This window comes from Ictidomys tridecemlineatus, chromosome 2 (genome assembly GCF_052094955.1).
Source record: "Ictidomys tridecemlineatus isolate mIctTri1 chromosome 2, mIctTri1.hap1, whole genome shotgun sequence".
Classification (NCBI taxonomy): Eukaryota; Metazoa; Chordata; class Mammalia; order Rodentia; family Sciuridae; genus Ictidomys; species Ictidomys tridecemlineatus.
In genome coordinates, this window is record NC_135478.1 from 74093646 (window position 1) to 74117883 (window position 24238).

Genomic DNA, 24238 nt, shown 5'->3' on the forward strand with positions numbered 1-24238 from the left:
TCTGATAATGCTGTTCCTTTAACAGCATATGGAAGGAAAAAAAGCAATGCAATACAAGTTTTATACCAGTGGAGAAACCATATCCGATGCTTCATTTCAAACTGTTTAAGCCAGTGAAAGATTCTTAAAAATACTTGTCTTTGGGCGATACACTAGGGCTAGGTAATAATAAAATAACATAGATTTCCAAAAATATGCTGTTTTTAAAAAATTATTTTCCTATAAAAATCATTCAAAATAAGTAATAAATTTTAAACAATAATCTCACATACAAAATTACTATCCCCCCACTCAGGTGGAATCTTACTGCAGAGCTCAGAGCACATCACAGATGCTACCTCATCCAATAATTTTTATAGGTTTCCAATGATCCACGTTTGTTGCATGGAGGAAAAACAACATTACTATGGACATTCATGCAGTTACAGAAAAGAACAAGTGAAAATTCCTCGAGTGAGTGATAGAAAGTTACTTTGCATTCTTTACTTGGGTTTCCAAAAATACTAGCTGAAGAGGCTGTAGCTCATTGCCCTGAGCACTTTGCAGGCATTATCTCATTTACTCATTACATCAATACTGCAAAGCAGAATATTGCCACCATTTTAAAGATAAAAAAAACTAAGGCTAAGCAGAGTTAAGGTGGCTGATCAAGATCATAGCTAGTTAAGAGGCAGAACTTGTCAGGAACCTAGTCTATCTAGTCACAAGACTATAGTCTGAAGAAAAATAACAGGGCCAGATCATGGGACTAGGGAAAAGAAGAATTATATTGTACCCTAAGTTGACACAACTATGGTTTTCTCCAGAGTCACTGATAATTGATCAACATAGACAACAACACTGAAAGATTCATATAAACTGTTATTTTACAGGTATCATAAATAAGGGCCCAGAAAAATTAATTTCCATTAGATCTAAACTCAATAGTGTCAACTCTCATGTTCTTTCCATAATACCATGTCACAAAATTGGGATTTAAGGCTGGGACTGTGGCTCATTAGTAGTGCATTGCCTGGCATGTGTGAGGCACTGGGTTTAATTCTCCGCATCACACATAAATAAATTAAATAAAGGTCTGTCAACATCTTTAAAAAAAAACTGGGATTTAAATGTTCTTTCTACTGAAACATAGAACACAACAGTTTTCTCAGAACATACTTGCGTGACTTTATTTCCTCCAATTCTTTTGTGAGTTTCTCATTTTTTTCTTGAGCCTCATGTAACCGGCGCTTCAGATCACCAATCTCCTCTTGGGCTTCAGATTTAATGTCATTTGCAATGACTACTGCGGTCTGGAGATCAGCTTGAAATTGCCGCCATTCCGCAGATTCTTCCTATATTAAAAACACTAAATTTTTATTTCCAAAAGAGAGCAATGAAGATTTATTTAAAAGCAATAATATTTGTTTGTGATTAAATTGTTATTGTACTCCCAGATGATGATTCATTTTTTTTTAATCATGGAGAATTGGAATTACCTATTTCTAACAGGCAATGCAACTATTATTAGAGACTTTGTTCTTAATGAGGGAAAAGATTTTCCAGCTGATCTGTCTACTGATGCATCAAGCACTCAGAGTGTTCAATAAATATTAATAATAATAATATCAAGCCTCCCTTCCTCTGGCAAGTTTCAAAGCAAGTCTTATGAAAAATAAACATCATCCAGAATTTAGAGCTTTACCTCTGGAAAGCTTAAGAAGGTATATAAATGGTATGTGAACTATATAGTGAAAAACTATAAATATCCTTACATCAAAAACTAATAGAAAAAAATCAAAAGTAAAGGAAAAGGAAGAGGAAGCCAGAAGAACAACACTGAACTCAATATAGGCAGACAAAATTATACAAAGAGGCAGTAAGGAACTGGATGGTCAGTTGCTTCCCACAGTCATGGAGGATGTGGGTGTGGCTGGGTGGGGAAGTATCCCTGGGATGTCACCTCCACCAGAGCCACAGCTGGGCCACACCCAAGTCCTCTCATCTCCAAAGCAATTTTCTGACATTATGCAAGTAGCTTGAGCAACTGTGGCATGACCCAAACTCCAATAAGCATTCTCTCCACTCTCCACATCTCAGTAGCAGTGCTATTGGCAAGTTCATCAAACCCATAAATACAGAAAACTCATGAAAAATAGCCTAATTTGGGCCACTTTATAATCAAAATATAACACATTTCCTAAATCCATCTTCCTAAAATTACCATCCACAAATCACTAGTACATTATTCTACCCCAAATCTAGCACCAATCCCAATTTGAAAGGATGGCATTTGCTTCTGTCCAAAGCCCAATGGGCCCAATATCACCACTGTATCAAAAACTTAGTGAAGTGATAATGTGGTCAAATTTTAAAAGCTCTGTTTTCTAAAAGATGATATTTTTTTTCCTTTTTTTTTTTTCAGTACTAGAGATTGAACCCAGGGGTGTTCTACTACTGAGCTACATCTCCAGTCCTTTTTATTTTTAATCTTGAGATAGGGTCTTGTTAAGTTACTCAGGCTGGCCTCAAACTTGTGATCCTCCTGCATCAGCCTCTCAAGTCACTAGGATTATAGGCATGTGCCACCATATCAGGCCATCTAAGAAGATAATTAATACATGAAGACTTATCCTACCCTAAGTCTCCTATGGAGTGTCTTGATTTCTCTTTCCATGTCATGTTTTTGGTCCTGGAGTTTTTTAACTGTATCTGAAAAAAAAACCCACAAAAGTTGAAATACTGTTAGAGCTGTGTTCAAAAAGAATAATATAAATTATATTCAAAAAAGTTATCTTGTCCAAAAGACTTTAATACAAAATTTTAAAAACAAACAAACAAAAAAGTGTCCTAAGTATTAACCAATAATACTTTCTAAGGAATATATCAAATTAAAATTACAGTTTCTGGATCACTTCTTTCCTAAGTGTTTTAATTTTAAAACTTTTTAAAAAGTTCACTGAAATCATGTACATTGTTGGCATATAATCAATCAAAACAACACTGGCTGCTATTAAAATGTTAACATTTAAAATATGCAAGTGTAACTTCCTTTACACATTGGAATAAATTCCAGAAGAATAAATCAGTAAAATTACTTAAATAACAAATTACATAATCCCTAACAAGCTTCAATTTATTTATTTGTTCTTTTTAGATATACATGATAAAGTATATTTTGACATATTATACATACATGGAGTATAACTTATTCTAATTAGGATCCCATTCTTGTGATTGTACATGATGTGGAGCTTATTGCTGGTGTATTCATATATGAACATAGGAAAGTTATGTCTGCTTCATTCTACTATCTTTTCTATTCCTATCCCCTCTCCCTTCCCTGCATTCCCCTTTGGCTGATCCAATGAACTTCTATTTTTTTCGCCCCTACTCTTATTGTGTGTCAGCATCCACATATTAGAACATTAGGCTTTTGGGTTTTGGGGATTGGTTTTCTTCACTTAGCATGACAGTCTCTGGTTCCATTCATTTACTGGGAAAATTCGATAGTTTCTTTCTCTTTAAGGCTGAGTAATATTCCATTGTGTCTATAATCCACATTTTCTTTATCCATTCATCTGTGGAAGGGCATCTAGGTTGGTTCCATAGCTTATCTATTGTGAACTGAGCTGTTATAAAACATTGATGTGGCTGCATCTCTGTAGAATGTTGATTTTAAATCCTTTGGAATATACAGAAGAATGGAAAAACTGGGTCAAATGGTAGTTCCATTCCTAGTTTTTTGAAGAATCTTCATACTGCTTTCCAGAGTGGCTATACCAATTTGCAGTTCTACCTGCAATGTACAAGTGTTCCTTTTTTCCCACATCCTTGCCAACATTTATCGTTACTTGTATTCTTGATAATTGCCATTCTGACTAAAGTGAGATGGAATCTCAGTGTAGTTTTAATGGTAGGCCTTTAAAATGAAATAAATATATAAATGTGGAATGGTAGCAGTAAAAAAAAGCAATAGTGAAATCATTACCTAGGATTTTTAAAAAATTAATATTCTACTGATAGAACTACTGAGTTTCAGGGTCATTATAGCTGTAGACATTGGTGCTCTGAGTAAATAACATTCTATCCCATTCCTTACACTTAGGAACAGACAGAAAAATCTTGGCATATAATAATAATAATAAAATCTTCCTCCAGCTAACAAATTACAGCTTTTAATTAATTCCTAAATGAGAATGCTGATGTTTTTTCTTAGATGGCTCATCATATTCCTCATCCCAGTTCTAAGAACTTGCTCTTCTGAGATCTCTGTGACACTATGTCTTTTACTTAATGTTGGTACATTTGTGTTCTTCCTTCCTTTCTTCTTCCTCCCTTCCTTTTTTCTTCCTTTCCTTTCTCTCTCTCTCTCTTTTTTTTTTTTTTTTTTTTTGGTGCCACTGGGGATTGAATTTAGGCCATGTGCACATTAGGCAAGAGTTATACCACAAGCCCTCATATAAGTACTCTACCACTGAGCTACATCCTCAGCCCTGCTATTTTTAAAATGGCATGAATTCTTTTCAGTAACAACATGAAAGATTAGAATATTTATAATACTTACATGTGTAACTATTATTATTATAAATATACAAAATGCTATATTTTCTAAAGTTGGATAAAATGTGGGGAAAAAATCAGGCCAAACATTTTGGTAACCAATAGTCAACATCCTCCTTTCTCTACTCCAAAATTATTTAACAAAGTCAAGGTCTATGAAACGAAGTGTTTAAAATTTAGTCATTAATACAACATCTCATAAGTACCAACTTTGTATCAGGCTTTTTTTTTTTTCCTAGGTGCTTAAGACATAAAGGAAAAGCTAAATAATCCCCATGTTCTTAGAGACAGAAAGGTCAATCTTATGTTAAGCTAGGAAAGGAAGATAATTTATATGCAAAGGATTAAATGTCTCATGTGTCAACTACTTCAAACCTCATTTAACCTAAAAACTGAGGTTCAAACAAGCCATCCAGTCTGGTTAATGGTAAAGTGGACACCACCGTGAGTACACATGTTCATTACTCCATTTTCTTCCATCAGAAGTAGGGACTCTGAAACCAGCAAGGGAATTTAAGGCTCCTTGTGACCTACACATGGATGATTTCAGGATTTAGGTGATAGTATCCGACACAGATAAACAGACTAAAGAAAGAAGCTGAAAACACTAGAGTTATGCCTTTCATTTACACTATATCCATTTATATGCAAGAGATACTTTATAATTAAGACAGACAAGCAAACAAAAAATGTTACAAGTATAATTTCTCTTAAAATTTGCTAAAAATTGTTTTTCTTTTTTGATGGTCAGAAAGGATACACATACTTATATTTAAACATAATTCACAGAAGATAAATGATAGCAATTCTTACTACAGCTCACTTTTAACATCTAGCAACTTGATCACAGGTTACATTTTAAGGAACATGACCATCTTAGATCATAAAATTCCTATTTGTTTCTTCTGTTCTTATCCATTTCTCTTTACCAACCTCTACAGTTGTGGCCACAAAATTCACATTCTTACAAGGACATTCTTCTTCTGCTGGTATTACATGTTTATTATTTACACATTTCATTGTTTAATTCCTCTTAAATAGAAGAAAAGCTGGCAGCAAGTTGACATATTTAGACAGAATAAAGTGCATTAAGAGTGTCTCTAGGGATTTTGATTTAAACTTTATGATCATGTTTGTATTTTCCTTTGAAAAATATAAAGTATTAGAAATGACAATACACTTTTTCTCCCTGGAAACAAAGGAATTCATGCTAAAGTTCTTATCTTTTTTAAAAAATATTTTTAGTTGTAGATGGAAATAATACATTTATTTATTTATTCATTCATTCATTCATTCATTCATTCATTCATTTATTTATTTATTTATGTGGTGCTGGGGATCAAACTCATCGCCTCACACATGCTAGGCAATCCCTCTACCACAGAGCCACGAGTTCTTTTCTTTAAGATTTCTTAGCAAAACTAACCTCTAGCATGATAAATGGTCACCCAAGAAGGCAACATTATTTCAACTAGAGAACATCTCCATGCAGTTTTTTTCCTCTTCAAGTTTCCCTAGCGTGAGGACACTGCCATCTACTGTCTTTAATACAAAAGCAATATTTAGTTCTAACAAATAACATAACTATTAAAATCTTGTTTTAAAACTATAAATTACATCTCAATTTTTATTATACTATTTTTATTTTAAAAATCAGGTAAATTGCTATTTTCATGATTAGGCCTATTTGTTCTGAACAATTCTGGCCACTGACCTGCCAGCTTAATAAGGGGTTCATAATCTTTTCACCACCAAGGATTTGTCATCTCAGACAAATCAAGAGTAATTCACACTGCTCCAGTTATACACTCATCAATCATGCAGATGTTACCAGGAAGCTACCTTAGGCACAGCCTCATCCTGCAATTCTTGGGGGCATAAAATAATCAAAGTCTATAAGCAACCTTTTGTGCCCTCCAAATCCCTAGAAAACTCTCAGAGTACTGGCACCAGTGCTTAGTCGGTCTTACACCTGGTTAACACTTCCCACTGAACTCCCGGTATGAATTTTAGAGAAAAGGAAAGGATAAAAGTAACAAGTCTGATAAAAAGACCAGTGGCCAAGGTGGGTAGCATATCAACACAGGGCCACAGCTTTATCTCCAACCCAATATTTCTAATGTGGGAAGAAGAGACAGATAAGTTTCAAATGAATTATATATTATTTTTATTTTGCCCCCTCCCCAAAGTGCATAAAACTTTGATTTTAGAAGTTACACATATACAATAAAAAATACAGAAAGAATAGCAAAATAAAATTGCCCATTATTTGCATTTGGCATATATCCTTCCAGACTGCATATTTGTGTGGATGGTATTTTTTAAAGAAAAATGGAATTTTAGTATTTATATTGCCTCATAAGCCTTTGTATTTAGCAGCAGATAATGGACACCTTTATCAATAAATCCAGAACTGCAGCACAATTTGTATGATCACATAGCATTCCATCAATTAATGATTTCTTTTAGCAATCTCCTATTAACAGTTTAATAGATTCAGGTTTTTTTTTTTAAGTTATAAATACAGTGAAGGTCTTTATATAATTGCTCAGATAGTATCTGAAGGGGAAGAAGTAATAAAAGGCCATTTGAAACTACCAACATGACCTGAATCAGTCCATTAGAAGATTCTGGCTCAAACACACATTATCTTTTTTTTTTTTTTTTAGAAGATACGAGTTATTTAATTTATTATATTATAGAATACACTGAAATCAGCATTTTTAAAGGGATACTATTATATCTGGCTACCATTTTGGTGTAATGCTACATATTAAACTTTTATTGGCTTTTAATGATAAAAGCAGCATACACAACTCTCCTATGGCTGGCTTTTTTCATCTTAAGACATTTCTCCATGCTTGTATCCAAAAATTTGCCTCATCTGTCTTCAATGATAAAAGTGAAAGCCACAGTAGAGATGCATTGTGTACATGGTTTATTAACTAGATTGCAACTGTTGAAAATACGGGTTTCCAAATTTTGTGATAATAAGCAACACTGCAGCAAGCATCTATATGCACATAAACATATCTTTAAATTTGTAAGAGTGTTTATGAAGGGAAGTTTCTAGAAATAGGTTACTATGTAAGTGTACTATTAATATTTTGATCAATACTCTAAAAAAGCAATCATAATTCTTCCAAAGACACATGAAAGAATCCTTTCCTTTTCCTCTTGCATGTTATCTGCTAAATGAAAATTGGCATCTTGTTTTTACTTTGTATTTCTTTGCTTTTTAGTAAGTTATGCATTTTTACTGACTTATTTATTCATAAACTTTACTTAATGAATTGTCTTATTGATAAGTTGATTCTCTTGATACATTTGCTGAAATACATTTCTGTCAATGTTGTTTATTTATGGTACGTATGTGGAACTGAAAATTACAATTACACAGGGTCAAATATGAGACTTTTTTTTATGTCTTCTAGGTACTCTGTCATGTTTAGAAAGGCCCTTCCCACCAAAGAATTACAGAGCTTTCTTCCTCCAGTTTCTTCTACTATCCTTAGCCAGCCCTTGTTTACCACTAGCAAAAGTGCTCAAGTAAAAGAAACCAAGATCTGTGTTAGACATGAGGGTACAGCCCCCATCTCAGGAACTACGAGGGTAGAAAAAATGTTTATACTTAACTCCAACTATGTAAAGAGTATTAGTATGCAAATAGTAAGTGGCTGATAAGTTACCCTGACAATATACAGCCTGACCTGAGATCTCAATGCCACTCTTCTTGAAGATGTTAGTTATCTTTGTTTTCCTGAATTGGGGATAAAGTAATTGACGGTATTCTTTGGGCTCAGTTGATCATCATCATCTTCTTTTTTTTAATTTTTTTTTTTTTTTAGTTGTAGATGGACACAACGCCTTTATTTTACTTATTTATTTTTATGTGGTGCTGAAGATTGAACTTAGTGCTTCATACACGCAAGGCAAGCACTCTGCGACTAAGCCACAATCCCAGCCCTCAGCTGATCTCTTTAGTCAGCTTTTTCTCTTAAGACATTAAAATGTCTAATAAGTTCTGGTTGGTACTTATAAAAAATAGTGACTTCTGGGCTGGGGTTGTGGCTCAGCAGTAGAGCACCTGTCTAGCATGTTCGAGGCCATAGGTTCGATCCTCAGCACCACTAAAAATAAACAAAATAAAAGTATTGTGTACAACTATGTAAAAAAACCAGTGACTTCTGCATGTATTTTAATGACTGTGGGAGTCACTGCTCTACCCATAGTCCTCTGCCTCTAATATAGCAACTGGTTAAACACTATGCTGACGACACATGGTTCCCTTCGGATGTACAAGAGGGATTCAGGTGCTCCAATCAAGATACTGACTGGTAGATCCATTTCACTGCTGAACCAAACTGCCTTTCCCTTTGTGTGGTTTTCTATTCAAGACCAGACAGCTTGCATTTACTTCAGATACCAGTTCACTTCTCTCTGACGCCAAAGTCATGCTTGGAGCCCCAGACCCCCTATTCGCCCACATACAGAAAAGAGTTTGAACCTGGCAGCAGGCAGGAGGCAAATAAGCCTGTATCCTATGGGGGCAGGTACAAGGTTCTAGTACTCCTTTAGCACCACGGCCTGTTCCTACTGCTCTTCCAATCCCTACTGTCCCTGAGTTGGTAGTGTTAATGCCCCCATTTGCTAAGAACATCATTACTCAAAGCATCAGTGTTCTCCTGGGTGGTAAATTTTTCTTTTCTGTTTGATTTCTCCATGTCCCCAATTCTATCTGCTTTTTATATTCCAGAAATTACTCAAAATCACTCAAAATTTCCTCCCATATCCATAGGACTTCAGGAAAAAAAGGAAGTATATGTGTGATCTTATGTCATCATCTTGAATTGAAAGTCTTTTGTGTATTTTTACATAAGATCTTTCCAGCTCAAAGTAAAAGTTCTTTGATAGTAAATCCAAGAAATAGTGACAAACACCAAAGGCCAGGTCTATGTAGTGTGATGCTAATAAGATCTGGAACTCTTAAGTATATGTCTCCAAGCACATGTGTTGTACTATCTGATATTAACTCACAAATCATTAATTTGTTATACTCATTTTCTAGTCCTTTTTTTCCCCTATCCCTTAGATTGGAAAATGTCTACTGATGTGCTATCAAGTTCATTGACTCCTCCTTATCCCTAATTTATTTAAATGATTCAGTAAAATTTTCATTTCTATAGTTTTTATTTCTCTACTGAGATGTGCCATTTGCTCATGCTTTACAAGCATATTTTTCTCTACATTCTAGAGTATAATAGCTGCTTTAAAATCCTGTCATCTAATTCTAAAATCAGGAATTAATCTTGGAGTAACTAAAGAGTGACTACTAATATACAGGGTTTACTTTTGGGATGATAAAAAATTCTAAAACTACTTTGTGGTAATGTTGTTAAAACATTCCACAGAAGAAAATCTTGATTTCTCAAGTAACACTATTCCCTGTCATTAAGTTGTTATATGACGTGCTGACTTAAATCTATCCCAAATGAGGAATTCTCAAGAAAAAAAGGAATGACCTCCCATAAATCTACAGAGATCTAACAAAAAATGTAATATGTGAAATTTGGTTAGATCCTGGTTCCTATATTTTAAAAAAGAACTATAAAAAGACAAATTGAGGAGGGGTGGAGCTGGTACTTAGCAGTAGCACACTTGCCTAGCATGTGTGAGGCACTGGGTTCAGTTCTCAGCACCTCGTATAAATAAATAAAAAATAAAGGTCTACCAACAAATTTGAAAAAAAAAAAAAAGACAAAATGAGAACAGCTGGAGAAATCTAAACAATCTAACTAAGGGATTGTGGCTTTGCACATGCTAGGCAAGTACTCAGTAGAGTTATGCCCCCAGACCAATAATTTTTTAAATTTTTTTTCAAGGAATTACAAGTCAAAATATTTAGGAGTTAAGAGTCATGAGGTCTACTACTTATGGCCAAATAGTTCAGTTAAACATACACACACACCCAAAAGGCAAGCATTGCAAAATGTTAACAATGGTTAATATAGACAACAAATAGTAACTATACTATTCTATCGATATCCATACATATAGTAACTGATTCTGTGGCTCAATAGACTTTTAGTCAAGCCTGTAGTGATCATTCAATATTTATACATATTTGAACTTTCCATCTCAAGAAGTGGGAAGAGTAGCTATATAGTTAAAAAATATATTCTGGATTTTCAGTCATTTTCTAATGAAAATACAAATAATGTAACAAATTATAAAGTTTTATCTTAGAATTTTAATGATCTAACATTTTTCTAGCCACTGCTCCAACTACCACAAGGTGTCACTCTTTCCACAAATGAAAGACTGCAAGAGAAAAGGTATTTATTAATACTAATGTACTAAATGGACAGTGCACTGAACTTCCATATTTTTTTTTTTTAAGAGAGAGTGAGAGAGAGAGGGGGACAGAGAGAGAGAGAGAGAATTTTAACATTTATTTATTTTTTCTTAGTTCTTGGCGGACACAACATCTTTGTTGGTATGTGGTGCTGCTGAGGATCGAACCCGGGCCGCACGCATGCTAGGCGAGCGCGCTACCGCTTGAGCCACATCCCCAGCCCCCTGAACTTCCATATTAATCTAAAAAATTTAAAGCCTTTTATAAGTTGAATTGGATAAGTCCTGTCAAGTCAAAATACAAACTAAATATAAATGCTAGACTAAAAGGTTCTTTAAACTGTAAGATAGGCCTGCAGTTACAGCTCAGTGGTAGAATGTTTGCCTAGCATGTGTAAGGCACTGGGTTTGATCCTCAGCACCACATAAAAAAATAAGGGGCTGGAGATATAGCTGTTGGTAGAATGCCTGCCTGGTATGCACAAGGCCCGGGTTCAATCCCAAGCACCACCAATCAATCAATCAATCAATCAATCAATCAATAAATCAACAAACAAATAAATAAATGTATAAAAAATACAATAACCTTTTTTTTTAAAAAAAAAAAAGTTTATCTTAATGATTCTGTTTCCTCAGTATACAGAGCCTCAGAATGTTCCAAAAAACTTGGAGTCAATCTACAGATGCTAGATCAACTAACCAGAGTTCAGAACTTCCACAGGCTACTTTGAGGGATTGTAACAAATGACTTATTCTGCCTTGGCAACAGATCAAACTGCCCTACCTATGCATCCACGATACAAGGGAATCTGACTCAATCTGTATTAGCCAGTTGGTACTGTCAAGGAATGATAAACTGGCAGAACTCAAAAGGGCAGTAATGTGCACCAAAAGTTTAAAAAGTCCTAACTAATGCATCCAAGACAGATTACTTACTTCCATTCTCCTTGTCCATCCCCATCTAGATAATAAAAAAATGTATTAAAGGGGCTGGGGTTGTGGCTCAGTGGTAGAGATTTGCCTAGTATATGTGAGGCACTGGGTTTGATCCTCAGCACCACATATAAGACAGGCCTGTAGGATAGGGCCTGCAGTTACAGCTCAGTGGTAGAACTTTGTTTACCTACAACTAAAATTATATATTTTTTTAAAAAGTGAGTTACAATTTAAAATTTGTGGGGCTGGGGTTGTGGCTCAGTGGCAGAGCACTTGCCTCACACATGTGAGGCACTGGGTTTGATCCTCAGCACCACATAAAAATGAATAAACAAAATAAAGATTGCATCATCCATCTATAATTAAAAATATTTTTAAAATTTTTTGTTAATATTTGATGCTCTAGATAAAGTACATACAAGAATTTTTTAAATGTATGATTATTTGGAAATTATTTGGAAATAATTTCAAACTTAGAAAAGATTGCATAAATAGTATAAGGAACAGCTATATATACCCATTTACTCAGATCTGCCTATTGTTAACAGTGTATCCATTTGTTTATTGTCATCTCTTTATCTCTGTATCTAACTATCCATATATTCCTTAAATTTTTTCTGGAAACACTTGGGATATACATCATGGCTCTTTACCCCTAAATATTCAGTATGTACTCCCTAAGAACAGGGATAATTTCTTACATAAACGCATGTAGTACAGTTATGGACTTCATAAATTTATATCAATATAATACCTTTATCTAATCTATTATCTATAATATAATTTAATTTTTTTTTAGTCGAAGATGGACAGAATACCCTTATTTTATATATTTATTTTTATGTGGTGCTGAGGATCGAACCCAGTGCCTCACACATGCTAGGAAAGTGCTCTATGACTGAGCTACAACCCCAGCCCTACAATCCAATTTTTTGATAATGACCTTTATGATATTTCCCGGCTACAGTACTGAACCTATCTCAACATAAGTATTACCTTTAGCTGTCATGTCTCCTTACCACAGTCTCCAACATTGGCATTCCTAAGGGCAAAGTGTTGCCCAATTTTTTACTCTGTATAATTTCCGTTTTTTTCCCTTACTTGAAACTAATAAACAGTCCATAGGAAAATGTTTTAAGTTAAGATCGTGTAAATATCTGACTCCTCACCAACATTTCTAAACAGAAATACTCTATGCTATTTTTGCAGCATTTTGGCAAGTCTAAAATAATTAGAAAATAAAAAGTTTTAAAAAGTTAAAAATTAAAACCCTAGTTTCAATTCTACCACATTATAAAGTCTTCAAGGTTAATATGAAAATCAGACAAATAAGAAAAACCTGTGCCTTTCACTTTTAAGATTATGGAAGATTAATATTTTTCTTCTCACTATACTTGCATCATTAAAAGTAAGTAACAAATGACTTTCCTTAATTGGGTACAATTTTAAAGTAATGCTACCACTGAACAGTTTTTCTTTAGGAATAAAACATCAATACAAACTAACATGTGAACTATAACTATAGGCCTATTTATGCAATCAACTATGCTGCAAATCAGAATTATTAATTTTTACTATTACATGCAAATATATGTAAAAACACTAAAAGAAATTAAAAGTTCTCGCATCACTTACTCTCTAAATCAGAAATAATGAGGTTGTCATGAAGTTTCACAGCTCGATGTTGTTCTACTTCATCTTCAAGTTCAAAGATGGTTTCTTTCATGTCGCTCCGTTCTGTCTCTTTTTCCTCCAGTTCTGACCTTAATTTTTCTAATGTCATATTTAAATCTTCAATTTGTTTCTTAGCTTCTTCTTGGAAGGCTCGGTATTCATCTTCTACCTATAGAAAATTAAAAACCAGTTTAGAAAAGCAAAGTTTTTGTAAGATAAACTTTAGAACTTAAGTACACACCATTTCAAATGAAAGCTCAGTGTAACATGTTATATATAAACTAAAAAAATCTATAAAAACCATTAAAAAATGTGAGGGGCTGGAACTGTAGCTCAGTGGTATAGTATCTGCCTTACACATGGAGGCCCTGCGTTCGATCCTCAGCACCACATTAAAAAAAAAAAAAGTAAATAAAGATATTGTGTCCATCTACAACTTAAAAAAAATTTTTTTTTACTCCACAATACAAAATTTTACATGTTTTAAAGCATAAAGTGTTGCAATATTGCCAAAATAAATTATACTGATGTATCACAAACTTAAACAGGTTATTTAAGAGGAAATTATAACTAAATTTTCCCTTCTTTGAAGTTTGGGCCAAAGGCATATATGTAATTAATGATTAACATGCTTTCTTGGGCTGGAGTTGTAACCCAGTGGTAGAGCGCTTGCCTAGCACATGTGAAGTACTGGGTTTGAACCTCAGTACCACATTACATAGATACATAAATAAAATAAAGGTATTGTGTCCATCTACAACTAAAAATATTTTTTAAATGTTCTCCTGAAAAAATGATTTGTGACCAAATCAAATAGAACATGAAAATAATTTTTTTTCAAATAAATGAATCATGGTGGCAAGCATCTATATACCCAGATATGTTGGAGACAAATTCAGAAGGATCACAAATTTGAGGACAGTGTGGGCAACTCAGAGACCCTATCTCAAAAAAAAAAAAAAAAAAAAGGCTGGGGATACAGTTCAGTGGTACAGCCACCTGGGTTCCATCCTTAAAAAAAAAAAGGCAATTGATCAATCAATCAAATAGTGCCTTTACTGAAGTATTAGTTCATAGTGTCCCCTCAACATACATGCTCCAAGAAATAACACACATCTTCTAAATTGTACCTCTGAAAGTGATCATTTTAAAAATTAAAGTTATTAAAGTTTTAGCCAAAGATTTACTAATATTTGTCCCTTTAAAAATCATTTCACTTGGGCTGGGGTTGTGGCTCAGTGGTAGAGCACTTGCCTAGCATTATGTGAGGCACTGGGTTCAATTCTCAGCATTTCATGTAAATAAATAAGTAAAATAAAGATCCATCAACCACTAATAAAGTTTTTTTTAATCATTTCACTTAAACAAAAAAATAAATAAAATGTGAGACAGGATAACTAGATAACCCCATGCAGCAACCACATTGGATAGAGCCTTGGCCAAAATATTAGCCACTCAGGGTAGCAGTTCTGACTGAGCACTCATTATTATACTGCATGACTGTAAAATAGGGAGGTTGGGTGGATAATCTCTAAGGTCTCTACCAGCATTACATCCTAGCCTCCAAGAAACAGAAGCCCCTATAATCTACAAATACTTTAAATTCACAACAAAACTATTTGAAAAACTATAACAGGATAAGAAATGGCAGGCACTGCTGATCCTATAGACTAAAATACTGTGCTCTATCTATCTTATGCCAAAGTATATTAGAGATGAAGAAGTAGAATTCCATGACAGGCCTCATAGGCATACCCACAACTCAGCACAAATTCTGGTGTTATTAACTCTAGCCCCATCCTCTCACAGGAAGGAAAATAGTAGTGAAATGCAAGTGGAAATGACATTATTAAAAAAAAACAACAAAAAACTTTTCATGCTATTCTAAGAAAACCATTCTCAAGCTTTAAAAAAAATACCTTAAAGAAAAACTAACGACACATTAAATAAGTGCTCCTGGCTCTCAATAAGTATGTTGTATAAACTGTATAATGTTGATCCAAAACATTTTTATTTACTTAAACAATACCTTAGCAATAGTGTCCTGCAATCTATTAGCATCATTTCGGGTATGAGCCAGATCTTCCTGTAGGCTACTAGCCAAAGTCTCTGCCTTTTCTTTGTCCAGTCTAACACTCTCCAGGAGATCCTGAATATCAGATTTATCTCCAGAGTTATGGATAGAATATAGCTCAGCCACTTTCTGCTTTTCATTCTCTAGCTGGGCTTTCAGGCGATTCATCTCTATCTGGTCACTAGCCACTGTGGCTTTGTACTCCTCTAATGTGGCTGCCAAGGCTGCCTTGCCCTTCTGCTCAGATTCAATAATTCGCTCCATGTGGTGACTACGTTCTTTGAGTGCACCTATCATTTCTTGAGCTTCCTTGTTATCCTGTTCTGCCATTTTCAAAGTATTACTTAAATGCTGCTGAACACCTAGCAGCTGTTCTCGTTCAAAACGGGCATTCTCAGCTAAATCCATATAACGTTGTTCTAACTCCATATAACGTCCACTTTTTACATCTTCATCTATAACATAAGAAATGTGATGCTCATCTAGAAGGGAACGAAAATATTCAATCTGTCGACTAAAGTGTTCTAACTTATCACTTTGTTGACATAAGGATTCCATAAGAATGACTTTTTCCTCCCCAAGCCTTTCATTTTCACTATTCAGTTCTTGGGTAATCTGCTGTAAATCAGCTAGTTCTTGCAGAGTTGCTTGAAGTTCCTCGCTCGTACTGTGCTGGTTCTCTTCCATCTGGTGTATTCGTTCTGTCAAGCAAGCAACAGACACCTCACTTGCATTCCCACTGCTCCCTTTCCGAGAGCGCTCTATGCTGGGAATGCCCTCTGACTCTGAAGATGATGGTGCATCCAGAGCATCATCACTTGAAGTGAGGGGTTGGTAAACCTCACTGCATTCACTGTCTAGGTTGTCCATAGAGTTACTATGCTGATGGTCCATGAGCGTATTTTCATCCTGACTCAAGAGATCCTCCACTGACCCAGGGGCAGAGCCTTCCACTGAAGAAGTCAGAGTTCCTCCTCCATCACTCTGGTTACCAGTGGCAATTTCTGGGCTCAGGGACTGATAGCCAAATAATTTTTCGGAATTGTCTAACCTCTGCTCTAAGGAAAAGCCCAATGCATTCAACCTGTCCTTTAACATTCTGTTTTCATTTTTCAGCTGGTTGAGTTCTTCACGGATGGCAGTATTCTGTTCCTGCAACTGCAATAAAGTAGACTCCACATCAGTAGGCTGGTGAGCAATAATTGTTTCCTTCTCCTCAGATTTTTCATCGCCCTCAAAATGATCTTCATTAATGCCCAGCTGAGCACGCATGTCTCGAAGTTCATTTCTTAAATGTAAAATTTCCACATCTTTGGTCTTTGCCAGTGCAAGGAGATCTTTCACTTTGGCTTCCAAAGCAGCTTTGTCACTGATCTGATTGTCCGATTTAGACTTGCTCATTCGAACATCACATTCAGCAGTAATGCGACTTCGGGAACGTTTAGCCAAAGCCACATCATTAGCTCCCTGACCCGCAGAAGGTAGTTTTTTGCTCTGGTTTAGCCGAGTACGTTCACGTAATCTTTCTCTAGTAGAACTAGATTCTTTACTACCTGCAGAAGTGCTCCGCTTGGATGAAGTTGTGCCTGCATGTTTAAAACAAAGAATTTAAGGCAAAAATATTAACCAAAAAAAGCATATAATTCCTGCCCCAGGTCTAATAAGATGGAAGCAAGGGATCTACACTTAATTTGAACATACATTAATCTTGACTTATAGTCTCTTTAAGATCCGGTTTCCTCAAAATCAGAAACTTGTTCATCTTTCTGTGAGCAATAACAAAGAAGTTTTATAATTTTATACTTTAAAAGGATAAATTTTATGGAATGTAAATTTTATCTCAATAAAGCTGCTACCTAATAAAGATGCACACATTAACTCAAATCCCAAAGCAGAGACTTAAACAGTGGGCCAGGGGCAAGTATTTTAGGGCAAGTTAGATGAAGATATTCTATGATTAGTCAGTCAAGTAGCAAACTAACTACAGAAATAGGATAGCAAGAAGGGAAAGATGACTTTAGGATAAACAAAAAACCTAGGCAATAACTACAAACATGATGACTAAAGTAAATACAAAAGGTTTCACATCATTGAATGCCACATAAACAGTAACAAAAATCATGACAACAGCTAGCACATATCATGCACAATAACAATTCAGAGTGTGCTGGGGATACAGTTCAGAGGTAGAGTGTTTACTTAACATACACAAGGTCCTGGGTCCAATTCCCAGCACAATATACATACAAAAGGAAAAAAAAAAAAACCTACCACCTCACAAACATGAATTTAAATAAGCCTCCTTACTAACTGAGGTTGATGCTATTATCACCCCATTTTACATTTTAATAAAAAGTCAGACTCAGAGATTTTAAAGAATTTACCCCGCAGGTGATAATTGAACCAAGATTCAAAGCCAGGCAGTTTGGCTGCAGAATCTGCAACTTCACAGTTGGCTATATTACTTCTCATAGTAAAATAATGATGTGTTAATGTTAAATGATGATGATTCATTAATCAAACCTGTTACAAATCACACTCTTTTTACTAGGCCTGGTGGTACAAGCCTGTAATCCCAGCAGCTTGGGAGACTAAACCAGGAGGATCCCAAGTTCAAGGCTACCCTCAGCAACCTAATGAGACTGTCTGAAAATAAAAAAATAATAATAATTTTTAAAAGGGGTGAGGATGTAGCTCAGTGGTAGAGCATCACTAGGTTCAATATCTAATATCAAAAAAATAAATACACAAACAATCACTCTTTCTTTTTTTGTGAGGGTGTGGGGGACCAGGGATTGAACTCAGTGAGTCACATCCCCAGCCCTATTTTGTACTTTTTTTAAAAAAAATATTTTTTTAGTTGTTGATGGACTTTTTTTATTTATTTAAATATGGTGCTGAGAATCGAACTCACTGCCTCACACATGCTAGGCAAGTGCTCTATCACTGAGCTACAATCCCAGCCCCCCTATTTTGTATTCTATTTAGAGACAGGGTCTCACAGAGTTTGCTTAGCACCTTCCTTTTGCTGAGGCTGGCTTTGAACTCCTGATTCTCCTGCTTCAGCCTCCTGAGCCACTGGGATTACAGGTATACACCACCTGTCTGGCCAAACTCTTTCTTAACTACGAAAATTTTAAACCTCTGAAAGCAATCAACATGATCATTTAATAAAAAAAAAAAATGTTTAAATATCTATAAACACCTAAGTAATAGGATATTCTTTACTCTTAAAAATAAAACCTAGATCTAATCTATGTATTTCTAAAGAACCTTCATTTGTTGGTCACCAAGATTATAGAGATAACAGGGATGAGTGATCTCTGTGATATAGGCAGATGGCCACTAATTTTGCCTTGACCAGATACAGAGGAGGAGAGGGAATTCAAGCTGGCCATGAAACAGACAAAGATAAGAAAGTATAAGCAAGCATGCACACCAAAAGGTAAGTTGACACAGTTAACAGAACCTAACTGTGGTATATGAATGCATATACCAACTACAGAGCCCTGAACCAGGCAGAATTCAGTGAGTCACCACAAGTCAACAGATTCTTGAGCAGGGAATAAACATAAGGGAAAAAGTTTTTTTGTACTATCTACAACAAGTAAGGAGAAAGAACAGTAGAAGACAGATGTGGGAAGATAAAGTAGTAAAAGTAAAAGGGGCCTATACTAGGGGGGCAGCAGTAAGAATGAGACAGGACAATAAATCTGTGACAGATTTTGAAGGCAGAGTGACAGGATTAGGAGAAACAAGTACAAATGGAGACCCAAAGAGGAAAAGGATGGCTTAACTTTTCTCTAACATTAATTCTTGTTCCATTTTCTTTTTCTTTTTTTTATATTTATTTTTTAGTTGGTCACAATATCTTTATTTATTTATTTGTATGTGGTGCTGAGGATCGAACCCAGGGCCTCGCACGTGCTAGGCGACCACTCTACCGCTGAGCCACAACCCAGCCCCAATTTTTGTTCCATTTTCTATAAATGGTACCATTGTCCTTCTTATCTAAACCAAAAGCCTCGCCAAAAAAACAAAGATATGAATGGCTGAAAAATGAAAGAAAAGGAGCCCAGAATGAAAACAAGAATTGACAATGTCCCCCAAATGAAAAGAGAAATAAAGAGGAGAGAAGAAAATGCGGAACAAGAACAAGAGAAATTCCCCTCCTGGGATTACAGTAATGAGCGTTACAGCAGAACAGTCTGAACTAGAACTGGCACACTGAAATCAAACAGCCTTAGGGAAGTCTCTGGGAATAGGTAAAGGCAGAGCAGATAAAGAATTAAGAGTCCTGCTAAGAATACACTGTGCCACCCCCTACCACCATCACTGCAAATTTATATATTGAAGCCCTAATGCCTAGAACCTCACAGAATGCAACTGCATTTGCAGACAGGGTAAGTGAGTTAGTTAAAGAAGTAATAAAGTTAGGATAAGACTGTTACAGTGGGCCCTAAACCAGTATGTTTGATGTCTTGTAGAAGGTATTCGGACACAGGCAAAGGGCCGGCCACATGGGAACATGGTGAAACATCAGTCATCTGCAAGCTAAGGAGAGAGACCCCAGGAAAACCAAACCTGCTAACACCTTGATCTTCAGATTTCAGAATTGTAAGAAAATAAATTTCTGGTCTGGGCACAGTGACACACACCTGTAATACCAGCAGCTTGGGAGGCTGAGGCTGGAAGACTGCAAATTCAAGACCAGTCTCAGCAACTTAGTTAGGCCCTAAGCAACTCAGAGAGGACCTGTCTCTAATAAAATATTTTAAAAAGGGCTGGGGATGTGGCTTAGTTATTAAACATCCCTGGGTTCAATCCCTAATACCAAAGAAAATAAATTTCTGTTGTGTAAGCAAATCAGTCTACGGTACTTTGTTATGGTGGCCCTAGCAGACTAACACAGATGTACAAACCCATATTAGGGCCACTATTCCAGGGAGGCGATAACTGAATCCTGAGGTCAGGTGATAATGGTCAGAAAAATGTAAAACCTATGGAATCTCTCCCAATACAATTCTAAAGGTTAGAAATGGGAAAAGACACAAATAATCAATAGAGTATTTAATTTACTGTTTCTTTTTTACCATGAAAGCTAGAGTACAAAATGTAGTGATGACCCCAGTGTAAAAGACCAAAAGGTCAGTGTTGCTCCACCACCAAGTCTGCATCAAAGGCCCAGTACAAAATGGGTCCCCAGTAAATATTCATTGAGTAAATTAATGCATGGCCTTTGGCAAGATACTTAAACTTGGCTTAAGTATAGCTTTCTTGTCTCTAAAACTGAAGATAATAACAGTCTTTCCTTCATAGGGCTGCAGTTAAGGATAAAATGAACTAATGCCTATAAAAAGTAAGGACTGAAATATTCCATCTTGTTAATCATACCACAGCACTACTAAAATGAACGGTGGGGTGTCATCTGTGATGAAAGAAACAACCTGCAGAAGGTCAAATCGAATGAATGAGGGGAAACAGTAAACCTGGGCTAGGAAAGTCTAACACACACAACAGTGGATAACAGCCTAAGTGATGTCATAATGACAGAAGAGGCTCTGGGGTTATTTTTTGCCAACTTACTTTTATAAATTTTACTACAATCATATGATCTTATGGAAGCCTTGAAGTTTTTTGTTTTCTGAGTATAAAAAGCAAAATATAATAGCATTCCTCCTTAAACTGTAGAATGAGTAAATTTATCAATTCTAGCAAATATAAAAACAGCTGCCATTTAATTTGAATGATCAATCTAGGTACCAATCAATAAAGGCTTACATCACAGAATGACGGACAATAAGTCAATCACACCACAACTCATAAAAGAGTCTCTTTTTTTAAATATTTTTTAGTAGTAGATGGAAACAATACCTTTATTTATTTATGTATGTATGTATGTATGTATGTATGTATGTATGTATTTATTTATTTATTTTTATGTGGTGCTGAGGATCAAATCCAGTGCCTCACATGTGCCAGGCAAGAGCTCTACCACTGTGTCACAACCCAAGCCCCAGGAGTCTTGCTTTTGTTTATTTATTTTTAAAAAAGGAATCTGAATCTGTCCTATCAGGGATCTAGGTCTAATGCCATTTACCGTGAATATAGAGGACAAAGGGTAATACTCAAGGACATTATGAGAATGTTCTGATATCAAAAATTTGATATTAGGAAATACTACAGGTCAAAGGTCAGTTTCTATAAAAACTAAACTGCAAAAAAAGGGGGGGTTAACCTATAGATTTTAAAAAGCAGACTTAAGACACACATCAGCCAATTACTGTATATGACCCTTAAGTGAATCCTGTCATGAATAAAAACAGTTTTAAAAAAAAATTTAGAGGTGAAAATCTAGCATTTACTAACTTATGATTTAAAGAATAATTAATAATTATTTTAAGAAATGATAATGGTATTGTGATTGTTTTTAAAAGAATCTTTATCTTTCAAAAATAATTAAATTTTATGGATGAAATTTTATCATGTCTGGAAATAACTTCAAATTTTATTATTAAGGATTAGGAATGTAGTGCTTGCTTAGCATAAGCAAGGCTCTGAGTTCAATCCCCATCACTAAAAATAAATAAATAAAATAAGTGGGAAGGATGGTTATTAAGGACCTAAGAATGGTTATGAATTGATAAAGATAATGAGTACAACATGTCTACTTTTGCATATGTTTGAAATTTTTCTCTTTTCTTTTTAATTGTTTCGTAATTAGATGGAATGCCCCAAACAATAACGCACACTATGCTTACTCAAACAAAAGGCAATCAATATCTCAAACTGGAGGGAAAGGGGAAATACTGGGGAATGATACTAGCCAAATTATATTGTTATGCTGGATGTATGTATGAATATGTAACAACAAATCCCACCATTATGTACAACTATAATATACCAATAAAAAAAAATGGGAAAAAAATCCACACTGAATGCCATACCTGTGCTAATCTTGGACTTGTTCTCCACGGTGGTCATGGCAGGGGCAGATGCTGAAGGTGCTGCAGATGGGCAGGTACTTTTCTTTCCTTTAACACCATTAGTCACTGTTACCCCTCCAGCCATTCCAGCTAAAAGGTCATCACTACTCTTGGTCTAGAAGCAACAGAAAATAAAAACTAGATGAAGCAAGACTAAATATTTCAAGATTAAACAAAGTTCTTTACTTCTATACTGATTTTAAGAGCTATATAAAGACGTTCATTCATTTTGTAAGCATACTGTGCTATAGAAACAAAATCTTTTTATGGTTTCTAAACAATCATACAGTTTTATTTTAAGACACTAAAATCATAACATGTAATCAAAGATTTTATGGATGCCTGCTGTGCACCCACATATACCAGATTCAGTGAGGGCTGGGAAGAAGTAAAGACATCATCCTTGTTACTGTCATCTGGGACACGACTCATAAAGAGGAATCTTCTCAGTGAAACCACATGGGCATCTCAAGACAGTTCTATACTGCCACAGAAAGTGCCACCTTGAAATTTCTAGGGATCATTGAGAGGCAAATAATCTTCACTACTCTAAAGTGACTCTCTGAAAATAATTTCTAAAAGAAATTATTCCTAAATTTATCTTTCTTATGCAGTTCTCTAAGAGTCAAACTTATATCAAAATTAAAAGAAAAACATTGAAGGGGCTTAGTTGTGGCTCTGTGGCACTGGGTTTGAGCCTCAGCACCACATAAAAATAAATAAAATAAAGATATTGTATCCATCTAGAATGAAAAAAAAATTTTAAAAAAACATTGAAAGGACATCCTCTGTTTAAGCCTGGGTAATATATCAATTAAAATTAGAAACTTCATTGTTAAAGCAAGGGTTAGCTTGTCTCAATGATTACATCCCTTGAGAAAGACCACTTGTGACATTTCTTCATCTTTTATAAAGATGACTAAAAGTAACACTATGAATAATGGAACAGGCTTTAAAATTTTTATTTTAAAAAAATAGTAAAGAAATTTGTTTTTATTTCTCCTATAAATGAGAGAAAACACAGGAGTTAAAAAGCTGTAGAATAAAGAAAATCTACTTTTTTTCCCTTTATCAAGACAGGGTCTCACTATGTTGCCCAGGTGGGCCTACATTCATGATCCTTCTGCCTCAGCTCCCAAGGATCTGGGATTATAGGCACGCGCCATTGCACCTGGCTAGAAAAACTACATTTAATAAAACTACATTTAAATAAAGTACTGGAAAACTTTTCCTCTTTAAGGTGAAGGTACAAGTTGGCCAAGTAATTTATACTGTCTTAATCTATACACAGCCATGCTCTCTTAGATAATGATAAGTTCATTTCTACAAATTAAAATGGTTCACAAGTAACTAATTTCTAAAGTCTCTTTCAGTTCTAAATGTCAGTGACTCCATATGGAAATTTCGGTTTTCAGCACTCACTTATGGAAATTATAATATAGTACCATTAATTTGGTCAAAATATCTTATTTAAAAAGAGGCAGAGGGGTTGGTAGAGTAACTCAGTGGTATAGCACTATTCTAGAATGCTCAAGGGCCTGGGTTGATTCCAGGCTGGGTGCAGTGGCACATGCCTATAATCCCAGCAGCTCCGTCCATTAAGAAACTAATTTACAAAAAAATAAAATAAGGCAGAAAAGGCACCAATGTTTTCAAAAAATTAAATAGAATT

The 24238-nt window shown here is 35.1% G+C and overlaps 1 protein-coding gene across 6 annotated transcripts in view; it reads right to left on the reverse strand.

The window, feature by feature from the left end:
* Positions 1-24238, reverse strand: part of Specc1l (sperm antigen with calponin homology and coiled-coil domains 1 like) — a 144585-nt gene that overhangs the window by 77270 nt on the left and 43077 nt on the right. For 4 of the 6 annotated variants that reach the window (XM_005334446.5, XM_021732631.3, XM_021732632.3 and 1 more), the window contains 5 exons: positions 22528-22681; positions 15536-17166; positions 13468-13675; positions 2618-2691; positions 1159-1334 (listed from right to left, as the gene is read on the reverse strand). In XM_005334446.5, coding sequence (XP_005334503.1) covers positions 1159-1334; positions 2618-2691; positions 13468-13675; positions 15536-17166; positions 22528-22681 — 2243 coding nt within the window. Of the gene's footprint in view, positions 1-1158; positions 1335-2617; positions 2692-13467; positions 13676-15535; positions 17167-22527; positions 22682-24238 lie in introns of those variants that run through there. The other 2 variants (XM_013362493.4, XM_078038900.1) reach the window with 2 other exon arrangements.